This window comes from Epargyreus clarus, unplaced genomic scaffold (genome assembly GCF_041222505.1).
Source record: "Epargyreus clarus isolate Ecla_fem2 unplaced genomic scaffold, WU_Ecla_fem_2.2 ptg000017l, whole genome shotgun sequence".
In the NCBI taxonomy this organism is placed as follows: domain Eukaryota; kingdom Metazoa; phylum Arthropoda; class Insecta; order Lepidoptera; family Hesperiidae; genus Epargyreus; species Epargyreus clarus.
Window position 1 is genome coordinate 1,528,120 of NW_027332225.1, and position 14,279 is coordinate 1,542,398.

Genomic DNA, 14,279 nt, shown 5'->3' on the forward strand with positions numbered 1-14,279 from the left:
GATTTCTAATTGGTGTATTGTCGTTCCTAATGCGCCGGGTAAAATTTTCACACAGGGGGCAGTGCCAACATTTCTTTAGCTTTGTTTTATTACTTAAGTAGTCTGCTTGTGTGATATTTAAACATAAGTAATGGTATGTTTGTTGACATAGTGTACATTTTAATATGTCCATTTTATGTAAAATCTTTTGTTTACATGCTGCACAATCCATTTTAGAGCAAATTTTAGGGTAAAGTTACTTGATTTTGACGTTCGATGTTATTTCTCGCCGCAGCGCTTCGCTGGTCTTGTGCGTTGTAGTGGGGATTGGGGTCGCTGAACTCTTGCTCGATGAACTTTGTGACGTGTTACGTTGATCTTTTAAGTTAACGTCGGTTGTAGTTTTTGACACTTTATAATTTAAATATTATTCGATGAATTTTCCACTGTTTTATATCACTTTGTTCTTTGGATGATAGGCTTTCGATTTGTGTAAATTGTATATCGATAGATGCGATTTTTTTACACTTTTCGTTTTTTTTCCACAAGACGTGCACAAGTTAGTTGCGTTCCGTTTAGCGGCTCGCTCGTCACCCATCTTCGTCACTTCGATAATACCAGGACACAAACAGTACACTAACAACAACGATTCGAAAAATAAGGCCATTGTCTCAGAACAATACTAACATTGTAAGTAACAGCTATAGTCGTCGCAATTTAATGGGAAACCGATTTTTACGACAATTCTATTACAACCCCATAGATTACTTAATATTTCGTAAACAGAATATTTGTTTAATATTCTTCTAAATCATCTAAAGAATTAATAAAAAGGAGAAAAGAAAATAAATTATGTCGTAATTTAAAAATTTAAACATTTTCAGAAAATTAAATAAAGCATCGCTCGTGCTATCGTAATGTGTATTTTTTCATTTTATCATTCACTAAGGAACAAAGTCTCATTTATTTGTTTCATAGTTGTTATGATGAAAAAGGTATTAATTATTGGTACTTCTAAGTTTCCATTATTTCAAAGTTAATCGATTATGCTTTCTTTCGAATGGTTTGAAGCCGCAAGCTCTAGCCTAGCTATTATGTTGCAACGACGCCCTATAATATACTTTTTAATGTACGATAAATTATTTTCTGGACACCTTTTTACTGAAGTAAAATGTGTAATACAATTTATAAATTTTACTAATTAATCTTGTTTACAAATCATAACGTAATTGTATATTTACACGTATTTGACGCTTCAATTACGTGTGATATGTTCATACGAAGTTAGTTCAAAACTTTAAAGATAATATGTGTCAAAACGGACCACTTCAAATATTAATGTATCAACTAGACGCCTGATATTGAATATAATAAAAGATAAGACAAAGTGCTAGTTACGCGTTACAAATAAAAATGTCGAGACAGCAGTCGAAAACGCGCGCTACGTCCGCGCACTCGCGACCATGAGGGCCGCGTGCGCCGCTCAATGTCACAACACGCACAAAGTATTCTTAGCAATATTCTTAATCTGCGGAATTTCTATAATGATCCTGTACAACAACAAACTCCAAGAAATAAAACCGAGAAAACGTTACGAAGTTCAACGAAATAAAAAGTACATTCTACAATGGACAAAAAAGACATTAGCACCGTTTAGTTACATGGAATCGGGCAATGCCGCTTTCGTCAAAAATTTGTGTAAACACACGAACTGTTTCGTCACAGATAATGTCACCTTCGTTCACGAATCAGAGTTCGACGCAATCGTTTTTAATGGCCGAGACGTCGTTAAATTAGAATCGTCACAGATTCCCACGAGTCGCGCGTCGAAACAGAAGTATATTTTCGCGGCCACGGAGTCAGCTGATAGATTTCCAGTATGCAACGAAATGTACGATAACTTTTTCAATTGGACGTGGACATACAAACTGGAATCAGATTTACGATGGGGATACATAACGATACATGATATGTCAGGAAAGAAAGTTGGGCCTGCCATTGATATGAAATGGCCTGAAAAAATGGATCCTGTTAGTGATGATCTTAAATTAAACTTATCACGTAAATCGAAAGCGGCAGCGTGGTTCGTGTCACATTGCAACACTAATAGCAAGAGAGAAGAATTTGTTGCAAATGTCTCTAAAGAATTGAAGAAATATGGATGGGATATTGATGTGTATGGTGCTTGTGGTACCTTCAAATGTCCTAGGAGTAATTGGCGCGAGTGCGATAAAATGTTGAAGAATGAATATTTTTTCTATTTTTCCCTTGAAAACTCATTTTCGGAGGATTATGTGACTGAGAAGTTATTGACAGCTTTGAATAATTATGCTGTGCCGGTGGTGTATGGATCCGCGAATTATTCAAGGTATTTTGTTATCGATGCTAATACCAATAATTTAAATTATAGTAATCCGTTTTATTCGCATGTTCGTTGAATATGCTTTCTTTTCGCTATCACTATCTTATTATTTTACAGACAGACAGATGGAACCGCAATAATCCTTTTAGCTTCTGTCCGTTTGTATAAGTATTGTAGGGTTATAATACTTCTTAGAAATATAATCTACTCTACAATCTACATGTTTTGCACCTTTATTGTTTTCATATTATTTTTCGTTTATTGCAACGATTTTGTTGTCACGAATATTGGCTATCTAATAGATACTATCTATACAATGGTACTTACTAAAATATTGATTTATTAATTGACATCATTAAACGCTGCAGTTATTAAAATTAAATTATTTCCAGAGTTATTTTCGAACGTCAATAATATACAACTGTTTCATACACAATATATGAATTTTGAGCATATTATATTATGTACTAAGACTCCCATATATACCAATTATAATTTTCAATCCAAATCTAGAAAGGAATATGTTATTTATCTCTTCGTGCCACCCAAGGGCGCCTCATCAGTTTAATTTATTCAGTACCGAGGTCAAACTAGCCTGAGATGGTGGGGGCCACTATTTTTGGTGCTCCTCGTGTTGCCGCAATTATTTTCCTCGTGGCCACACACTGCTCTGCTCGCGTCGGTAGGGCTGCCACTTCTGAAGAAATAGTATTTTTTACAAAAATATAATAAGTTCTTTAGGAAAAAATATAGTAGGTGCGGTGCACCTTTAGTTTTCGCCGATCAATTTTAAAGTACTCGTAACTATGAGTACATACATTTTTTGATAACTATTTTCTATAATATACGCTAAGAAGACATATTTTATATTTTTCTGATAATCTCTTTCTAATAATATACACCAAGAAGACGTATATTATGTTTTTCAGATGACCTCTTTTTGAAAATATTATCATGAAACGAATTTAGGGGATGACTACGACATCTGGATTATCAATGATACTATAGTATATTTGGTACAAAATGATTTATGGTATAATTATTTCTCTACAATATGGTACAATTGACTTTAATGTAATACAATACTTTATATTTTCGAACCAGTGGCAACCTTAAAAATCCGACAAAATTCGGCATGACGAGCGGGATAACAGAGCCCGGCCACACAACGTCCACGCCCACTTCCCTTGCTGTTTCCTTCGTCATGCGACGAGTATGTGGACGTGCGGTTACACGAAACACATGAGCACATTGTACTGTGACATGAGCGTGATGTTTACAATAAATTGTGTTGTGTGAACGTAATTATAATTTCCTTAGATGTCATTGTCAAAGCGTTGTTCAGACCATAGATATATTATCCTACTAGTATAGATTGCCCTATGATATAATTTAAATAAAAATAAGTTTAACAAGACGTTATCAAAATTTACATAGATAAAATCACCCAAAAATATTAATCGAACAATAATAAAAAGTGAGGTCGGATAAGATGTTATATAAGTTGCACGCAACCTATTTAATATATATACATACTTTAGAATTAGAAATATCGATAATTTTTTATCGATATTGTCAATACGCAACACCAAAAATTTGGTAAGAAATAGCGACTATTCACGTATTTATTATTTTTTTTATTTGTATTTCTGTGCATTTCTAGTGATTATGTGATAAAATTTGAAGATTTTTTCTATCTTTTGGTATATAACACTTTCGTAATAAATGTAAAATATTGCATTCAAACAGCTAAACAATTATTGTACTCCTCGTACTTACATGTGAAATGAGTTTTTTTGTGGGTTTTCTTTCTTGGATGAGTTACATCCAAGTATAGCACACGTAACCATGGCCAAACACTTTTACCAAGCACTGTTTTAACTGTTTTTGATTAGAAATCTTTAAAAATAAGCGCGATTTATTTTTACGATAACAGACGCCAGGCTGATACAGGCTGATAGCCTATACGTGAATGGTCTCGCCTGTCTATCTCGCTCTAACACACACGTATACTATGCTCTGACTCTTTCGGATTGCCAATCTATTAGTATAATATATCTATGGTTCAGACAAAGTGTTGTTAACTCAACTGTGCCGAGGTGTCGTTACCGTTATATTTGTTCAATCTCATTCATTTTTTCATTTATAAATATGAGTCAATTGCTTGTCTTTTCACCACACTTTTACTAACTTGATCTCTATGTATGTATGTATGTATGTATGTGGATATGCAAAGGAATCTTTAAACTCGATTTTTATCCACTTTGGACGGTCAGATAAAATTTAGAAATTTTACATAATTATTAAGAATCACTGACATTACACGATTTTAATAATTTTATCCCATTGCCGTCATCAGGATCATCAGGATTACCAATTTTCCTCCGGGAACGTGACCTGAGAAACATTAATCCTAAAACAACTAGAAAGTAAAAAATAAATATTAGTTTAAAAAACTACAAACCACGCTTTTATCGTATTCAAACTAAAAAGTAAAGATTAATTTTTAATGTAAGAATAAAATGATTGAGATTGATGATCAATGTTACAGTCCGCGTAAAATTGCCAGCCCGCTCTGAATACAGAAATGAATCGCGTCGCCATTTAGCAAATTGTATGACTACACCTGCTCGCAACAATTTCAGAGTGGACTAGCAGTTTGGCGAGAACTATACTGTTCTAAAAGCGTAAGGTCCTTGATATCAATTGCTATGATATTTTATTAATTTGATTCCGAAATACAGAATTAATGTAAACATTTCGTATAAAGCTTGCTTAAGAGCTATCTACAATAAATTGAACCGACAATTCCATGTACGTGCTTATAATCTACGATCTTATCAGCTGTCTTACAAATTTTATAATTTGTAATATTGTATCTGATTACATTAATCTAAAGTTGCAATTATTATTGTGTCTGGGTCTACTTCTATAGTTACGATTACTAATCGCTTAAAAATTCAAGCAAAAAATATAATAAACTATTAACTTGTTATTATTTATATTTTAATTTAAAATGGTTATGTTTAGGTAATTTAATTATTTGTATATAGTTCAATTTATTTTAATTAGTATTTAATATAGTCTTAATAAAATAAAATATAAAAAAAATATCTGGTGAAAAATAAACTATTAACTAAAAAAAAGAACTTATTTTCAAATTTTACATATAGATATACGAAAACGAAGAACAAAAATATATAAACAAATTCACTACCATATAAAATTGCACCATCGCTTTGGGCAACATCTCTGGGTAAGGTTCCCAAGACGCTTGGGTGTGGGTCTTGTGTGATATGGATATTAGGAAAGTATATATAGTTTTCTTGCTCGTTAGAATATCGAAGTGAGTTTACATGTGATTACATAAACGGTGAAGGAACACTTCGTGAGGAAACCTGCATACCTGAGAAATCTAAAAAAAGTTTTCAAAGGTATGAAAAGTCTACCAATACACACTTGGCCACCGCGGTGGACTATGTGCTAATCCTTCTCTTTCAGAGACGAGACCCGTGTTACAACAACAGTTATTTTCGAGATTTACGAAAACGAAATACGGAAAAAATAGGCAGAAGGACCGGATACTTCATTTTCTATTCCTCCTTCAAGGAAGATCTTTTTATTTCGGTGACTCAATCGGAAATATTTCTTCAAATTTAGTTATATTCCCATATGAAAGGGAAAAATATTTCATTCCCTTGGTTCCATATACGTTCCATCAGGTGTGAAAATCAAGTTATCTTTATGATGATTGTTAAATGTTTCGTACTCTGGATAAAAAATAAATTATAGTTTAAAAAACTAAAAACCACGCTTTTATAGTTAATCAAACAAACTAAAAAGCAAAATATAACCATAATATAAGAATTCACAGTTCAAATTTTCAACAATGCATTTATTTCAATTGTTATTATAATAACGAAGACTAAAAGTATTTTAAAAAATAATGAAAATATTGGTGGTACGGAACTCCTCATATGCGAATTGGAGTTGTACTTGGCCAATTATTTACTAGTGGTAAATCGATGGTACCAAAACGATCGTACCATATCGAACATTGATTTTTTTATCGCGGGTAAAACATTGCGAATCAAATAGTAATGAATAAGCTACCAGTAATAGGATATTTGTGCTCCCTGAATTGATAGCATCGCTGCTAATGAGATTATCTTATCAAATCTAATGGATCGCAATTGAGGTAATGCCGCGGAATAGTTTGGAACACCTGTATAAGTATGGTCTTATCATACAAACTACCCATTTATATCTATAGACTTTCAACGTCAAACCTATTATATCTTATATATAAAATTCTCGTGTCACAATGTTAGTTACCGTACTCCTCCGAAAGTTCTTTACCGATTTTCACCAAATTTTATATGCATATTCGGTAGGTCTGAGAATCGGCTACTATCTATTTTTCATACCCCTAAGTGATAGGAGTTGTTCACCCTTAACATTTTTTTATTTATATGTCAGTACAACGTTTGCCGGGTCACCTAGTTTTTCTATGGAGAATGTTCACCATTGGTCCGTGTCTTTATTAATTTAGTATCCACTCGAAGCATAGAAGGAACAATTCCCAACTTGACTGCGACACTACCGTGTGTCAGCCAAGACGAAAGCTTCCCTGTTTTAGGCGAAATGAAAATACCGACGGTTAATTAAAATTATATTTTTTTTCGAAATCGAATTTAGCCGAAAAATATCGGTGTCTTGCATAGAGACCCCCATTTATTTGTAAGCTATTTTTATTTTTGGTATTTGTTGGTAGAGGCTTAGTAATAGGATTCCGTTTTTACCCTTTGAGTACGGAATTAAAAGTAATAAACCTCCGCTCATATAGGCTGCCTAAAACGCGCCGTTTCACGCATGAGTAGAGATATTCCGCGTAGGAAGTAGGTCGATGAAAAAGTATTCCATATTTCATATATGGAAGCTACTAGCTTTAAATCGTGAATATTTTTTTATAATATAGAAGTAGCAAACGAGCAAGCAGTCCATCTGATGTCATCTGATAATAAGTAGCTATTATTATTTATTATTACTGCCGTTTATTGATATAAATCCTAGGCTTAAACTACTTTAGTGCTTTCTATTATTCTATATGTTTTATAATTTATTTATTGTTTTGAAGGTGGTTCATAGTCGTTGAACCCTTTGTGGTTCGTCTCCGGCGGCACCACCGCCACACCTATTTATGCTTTATAACAGCAGCGTTATGTGCGGCTGTCGTCTGGTTTGAAAAGTGTGGTAAGGGAGACATACTTTTCCGAGGCATTCCAACTTAGTCCTCAGGCGCATCTGTAACCGTTCTCAGGTAGGATTGTCTAATCTTATCTAGGGTTGATTACAGATGACCATGAGCAGCAGACAATATCATGTCAGCTATTCATACCTATGTTTAGACTGGAGAGCAGGCAGATCTATGTTAATATTATCTATCTTCATGTATAGTTTTATATTTAAAATTCCACGGCTTCTGGATTAATATTTTAATACACATTGAGTTGTTGTTGTTGTTTGTTGTTGAGTTCCTTATCGTATGCTCATAGTTTTCCACGTATCGCAATGAAACATAATTATGTATATCGTTAATTTCGTATAACAATACAAATTTGTAGAATATGTGATTCATCGCGATATGTACAATACCGCAGAATGATCACAGATGAGCCTTCAGAAATAGCATGATTTTCCGTATAAAATGTACGAACGTCGGATTTTTTTTAAATGACCGTGCGACACTCGTTCAAATTCCGGCAATCGTTCATTTCAGAACTCACAAACTAGTTCCTTTAACTGGGTCAGAACGCTCACAATATCCCAAACTATGAGAAATGAAAAGTTTCACTGAATTATCAGGTACCAGCATTATTAGCATTTAAACCGAAAGGGGCCGTACTTCCCTTCCTACCCTATTAACTGATTTTCAGTATGACCTAGTTTGAAGGTTGTGGTCAGCCCTTACCTAAACCGTAGCACCTATTGGGGAAATTTTCAACATGGTTTGCCAACTTAGTTGTATTGCAAAAATATTTGAAAATTTCGAATTCGCTATCAATCGCTTTCCCCTAAGATGTTTTGATATTTTGAGGTAAATATTAGCGAATTTTCGATATATCACTGCATCCCTAATCCCCAGAAATACCTAAAGTTTTAAAGGTGACAGGATCCTCTATGGTTCAACTCCGGCGGCAACACTGCCACTCCTATATCTGCCTTATAACAGTAGTGGTAAGCGCTGCTGTTCTGGTTTGAAGGGTGTGGTAAGGGAGAAATACTTTTCTGGGCGTTCCAGCTTAGTCCTCATCACAGCGCACATCAGTGGCCGACCTCACCCAGATTAGATATCTGTCTGTAATCAACCCCAGACCTGATAATCTTATCAAGTCTGATAATCTTATCTGTAATCAACTCCAGACTTGATAAGATTATCAGGTCTGGGGTTCATTACAGATGACCATAGGCGGCAGTAGCCACTTACCATTAGGTGGACTGCATGCGCATCTGCTACTCCTATATTATAATATATATATATATCAATTTCCAGGTTCCTCCCCGACGGCAGCTACTTGGACGGTCGGAAGCTCGGTCCTAAGAAGTTGGCTCTCGTGATGAACGAGCTGATCGCCGACAAGCCCCGCTACTACGAGTTCTTCAGGTGGAGGAACCACTTCACCTACGCCGACACACACAGAACGGATGTGTGCACGTTATGCGAAGTCCTCAACGATGAACAAATGGTGAACACTGCCAGTGTGTGGAAAGACTTTAGGAAGTGGTGGAATGGAGAGAGTCATATACGATGTTCGTAACCAAATTTAGTCAAATTTTAATATAATTTCTACTTTTAAGAAATGGAAATGAAAGTATCAGAATTTCCTTTACAATTAAAAGTAACGTTAATCTTTATGATATATTTTAAAACGGGTAAACACAACGATTAAGTTACATTTATATCTACAGACATAAAACGTGTCAGACACGTGTCGTGACAGACAATATAACTCTTAAACAATGTGTATTAATGTATTTATTAAGCGTAGCCGCACAGAAATGGGCAATTTCTGTCAAAATATTGTATAGAAAAATATTATTTTGTCTGCTATAGCATGTGGCTGGCACGTTTTATGTATGTAGGTATAAATGAAACTTTGTCCCTGTAGTTCCGGGACCAGAATAGGGCTACGGTATCCCCTGCCTATCGTAAGAGACGACTAAAAGGGGCTTCCGGGGTTGCGGGCGGCAAGAGTGGGAGCTCAAACCGTCCAGCAAGCGACCCCGGAAAGGACAGCAGTTTGTGTGGTCCCATATCGCTGTAATCATCAGGGGATGTGAGAGGAGCATAAATTGCTCCCCCAAGGCAGAGTACGATAGAAGGGCATCGCGTTAGGAGGACTCCGGTTGAGTTCCGTTGGAGATCCCGGAGTTCTCCACCAAACGCTGAGTACGGCCACCAGGGGGGTTTTAGTGCGGTAATCCCATATAGCACAGGGCACCTTTTGAAGGTTTCCCCCTCGGAAACAAAAAAAAAAAACAAAAAATCGGTTGTCTGTAAAGTCGGTTTACTGACGATAGTTGAACGTGACAACGTCATATGAAAATACTGATGGAATGGTTGCATTTTTCAAAAGAAATTTGTAAAATAATAATAATTAATTAATTAATTTTAAACTAATAATTTACTTAACACTATCAACATTTATCAATAGTATGACATAACCTATAAACTCAGTTTCTCAACTTTTGTGTCAATCTAACAATTAATCAATCAATCATAGTTTACGATAATGAAATATCAGTGTACAATTATTTACCTTTATTGTTGTAGTTGTTGTAAATGATAAATGACGAATCTAAGCACTCCATATTTTCACTACAGACACAGCTGACGATACTTTAACCACACGTGTGAACTTGTATTGTGACGCTTTCTTGTTTTTCCAACGCCAAGAACGTTCGAGAAAGACAAAGACAGAGACACAAGCATGCGCCGATTCAATGCGCCTAATTCTCTAGTGCTGCGCGCGCGGCAGACCGATCATAGTTGAGTGGGAGAGAGACGCAAGGCATTCGGCGGGCCTCTCTCTCGTTCGGTGACTCATCGTAACGTTACCGGGCGTTACACTTTTTCATAAGTGACTCCCAGCCGCAACCTAATTTAAGACGTTGTCACGTCAAAAAAGAAAAAAAAGTATAAATGAAACATAAAGCTAATGATATTCTTCGTAATGTATTTGAAAACGTACAAATGCAATGGTTTATTTATGTACTTATAGGTAAAAATGAAAGTGTCACAAAAATAACTACCGCAGTGTAGTGATAGCCTAGTGGTTGAACTTTTCTCTCAATCGGGGTCCGAGGTTCGAATCCCCAGCTCGTTCCGCTTTTTCATAGTTTTGTGCCTATTAAAGATTATTATCACTCACTATAATGGTTAAGTAAAACATCGTGAGGAAGCTACACACTTGGGAGGTTTTTAGAGTTTCTTAAATGTGTTTGAATTCTAAGTCGTAATTCTTTGCATCCTGGATCAAATGTGTGATTTATATGGTGGATTACGTCGTAACCCTTCGCATCCTGAGAGCAGAGTAATAAGTTGACGACGACAACATATTGGTGAATGATACAAATCTTTGTAACTGTGGGATAGTCCATTCAAATGTTATTACTTTTGGTCCTTACCGCGCAAAAGTCAAAGAACGCATTTTACTTTTTGGATGTCAAGAAGGAATTTGTGTGAAGCTAAATTAAAGATTGTGGGAACGTAACTCTTATCCCTCGCCCGCATTCCTGAATAAGGGATGCGAAGCGTTTTCACGTTACATCAGGCAAACTATACCTATTTCGCACAGAAAATTTGTAAGAACAAATATGGTCATAAATTGAATTCTACAATTTTTGTTCTATACCTTTTGTTTTAAATAAGATTTAGAGAGTTATTAACGAAAATATCTTAATATTGGGAATAATTTTCAATAAAGAACGATACCACTTCCCTGCCATTTTACAAATATGACAGGTAAATTGTTCAATATTCAAATTTGAGTTCAATATTCAAATAATTTGTATATTATAGTTCCGTAACATTAAACTAGATGGCGCTGCTAAAACAACCTTTCGTAGATACTATAAGAGGCCCCTTGTAAATTTATTAAGATATATTCAGTGGGACATAAAGTGTGGTTTTATTCAAGTATGGTTACTAACAACCGGTCAATCCCCCTCACCTCTCTCCGAGTTCGTACACAAATAATATAAATATTTTTATATATAAAATAAAATATGTATAACAATCTGTGTCTGACATATTGACATATCTGTCCATTAAGCGTCTTAAACATTAATAAAATGTTTATATTTTCTAAATTCCTTAAATTAATTAATAAGTTTAGGCACAGATGTAAACTTCAAAGTAAACGAGACTACTAAACATAATTCTGTTCAAACAACTTTAAAACTCATAATTTCAAAGAAATAAGCTACACGATTCATTTAATTTTTAAGTAGATACTCATACTATTTACTTAGTACTGTTATTTTGTAATAAATAACCTTATTTTTTACTCCATTAAAGATTAAGTACTCTTATCAATCAGTATTTTGTATAAGGCCAAGATATAGTATAGTATAGAAGTAGCAGAAGTATAGTATAGTATAGTATAGTATAGTATAGTATAGTATAGTATAGTATAGTATATTATAGTATACAAGTAGTCAACATGATGATAAGTAGCTACGACGGCGTATGGACATCTGCAATCAACGCCTTCAATAAGTATGTCTCTTTCCACGCCCTTCAAACTAGGGCAATTTTTTAACGATGCTCTTATTGGGTAGAAATAAATGTGGTGGTAGTGCCTCAGGAATGGCACAAAAAAGGGCTCCACCGCCATTAAGATAATAATAATAAAAGACTTGTGACGACTTAACATCAAGTCGTCAACAGATGGCGCCACTAGTATAATATAAAGCACGCTATCGAAGTTTTCTCAACACCTTATACATTTACATGCTCCGAACTGTACCCTTACCATAAGTTTTTACGTTTTTACAAATATGACTGTTTTAGTATTTGTTTACGTATTTGCCCATACAAATTCTAATCAGAGCCCCTAGCGGATTATATCAGAACTATAGTGTCAGTAACATAACATTAAATGTCTCTCTTTTTTGCGAACATGTGAGGCAGACAAACAGACTTGAGCACTTACTTATTGTTACGTTTACTCAGTCTACTAAGCAAACGGGACAGAATAATTGAAAACTCATGATAAGGGTACTGAGACTGTTGGAGCACTGCCGCTCTCCGGCCATGGTCATCTAGCCCGGCGAGATCGTCCATTGCTAAATACAATAAACAACTTTATGTTTATTTAATTCGCTACTTTATGTACATTATCTATTATATAAAAATAAGTCATTATAAGTTATGTTAAATTCCATTTTGGCAGAAGTAAGAACCTAGACAGATTGTGTTGAAACTTTTAATTAATAATTAAACTTTTAACTATTAGTAAACAGAACTGTCAAATTTAGGTATTTGGTAGCGAAACATTAAATAGATCGATTATATGAATGACAGGCTTCAGACTATATTATACGATATTATATACTGAAGACATTTCATTATCCCAAATTACCATAAAAATTCGCAATATTAAGGTAGATTTTTTTATAATATAGGATCTTTTTATGGACAGATTAATTTGAGATTTTGACGACCCGCGTGGCGGAGCGGTCACCATACCGGTCTGACACGCAGAGGGTCCCGGGTTCGATCCCCGGCCAGACGGATATCTAAATGATGAATTTAGATTTCTGTTTCTGGGTCTGGGTATTTGCGTATTTGTCTATGTGTGTGTCCATGGCACCCACGATACAGGGAATCCTAGTGTGGGGCTGTGAGTGTAGAAAGCGTTTGTTGTACGCATTTTTGTAACCTAGATGCACACATAAAATGCCATTGGGCATTAAGTTATTGTTACCCTTATTTTAAGCTGTTTCAAAAATTAAATAAATAAAATGTAAATAAATTCTTCAATCTACAAGTGGCTATCAAGGGGGGAATTAAACGGTTATATTTTTAGACTGTACCCCGATCTTATTGTGATAGTCTAAAATATTTTTTTCTTAATATTATTTTACATAATTATAATAAATATAAACTTCTTTAAAAAGACAAAATATACCTTTGCTCCCCTTTTATCGCCGAAACTTAAACATAAAATATTGAACCTTAAAATATTGAAAATATACAAATAGTAAAAAATTGTTTTTTATTTATAGATTACCTAGAGAAAACCTATAAAAAAGTGTATGGCCTTAAATAACTTGATAAATCTTATGTCAATTGGTACCTCATATTTTACGAGCGTATTTGCTAATAGCCACTGCTGGCCATGGACATATATAATCAATCCCAGATAAGTTATGAGACTTACCTCAGGTCGGCCAAAAATGCGTTGTTACCTCTGAGGACTAATTTAGAAAGCCTCGCATAAGTACGTCTCCTCCATCACACCTTTCAAACCGGAATACACCAGCGCTTAACACTACTGTTGTTAGGTTTCTACCCAAATCTATTTCTATATTTCACGATGATGCCTCCAGATCACAAGGGGTTTTACCCAAACATACCGACAAAAATTGTCATGGCTTTGCGTAAAAGTATATGTTAAAATTACATGCACAAGAATTTTAATAAAAAAGTAGAACCAATAAAGACGCTTAAAACAATTTAAATTAATTGTTAAAAAAACAGGTTTCAAAACTTCGATACTGGTATTCGCTTCTAACTCGTTGGTAACATTTGTAAATGGTAATTGAACAAGCAAACGAATAAAATGTAAGTAATTTTAGATCAATTAGTATGTAGACTGAAACCCATGAAACTCCGCAATGTATTAAGCGTGTTTAACATTGCTGAAATATT

At 34.6% G+C, this 14,279-nt stretch overlaps 1 protein-coding gene across 1 annotated transcript; it reads left to right on the forward strand.

The window, feature by feature from the left end:
* Positions 1 to 1,423: 1,423 nt before the first annotated feature.
* On the forward strand, positions 1,424 to 9,888 carry LOC140749029 (alpha-(1,3)-fucosyltransferase C-like). Its single transcript, XM_073082032.1, has 2 exons — positions 1,424 to 2,347; positions 8,895 to 9,888. Exons 1-2 carry the CDS (start codon positions 1,443 to 1,445, stop codon positions 9,157 to 9,159), a joined length of 1,170 nt encoding a protein of 389 aa, XP_072938133.1. The 5' UTR covers positions 1,424 to 1,442; the 3' UTR covers positions 9,160 to 9,888.
* Positions 9,889 to 14,279: the final 4,391 nt, after the last annotated feature.

What these genes read in the sequence shown, in the direction of transcription:
- LOC140749029 (XM_073082032.1), top strand. Translation starts at nt 1,443, where the DNA reads ATGAGGGCCGCGTGCGCCGCTCAATGTCACAACACGCACAAAGTATTC. An exon ending in GGATCCGCGAATTATTCAAG is followed by an intron (nt 2,348 to 8,894) that starts GTATTTTGTTAT and finishes ATCAATTTCCAG; the next exon opens with GTTCCTCCCCGACGGCAGCT.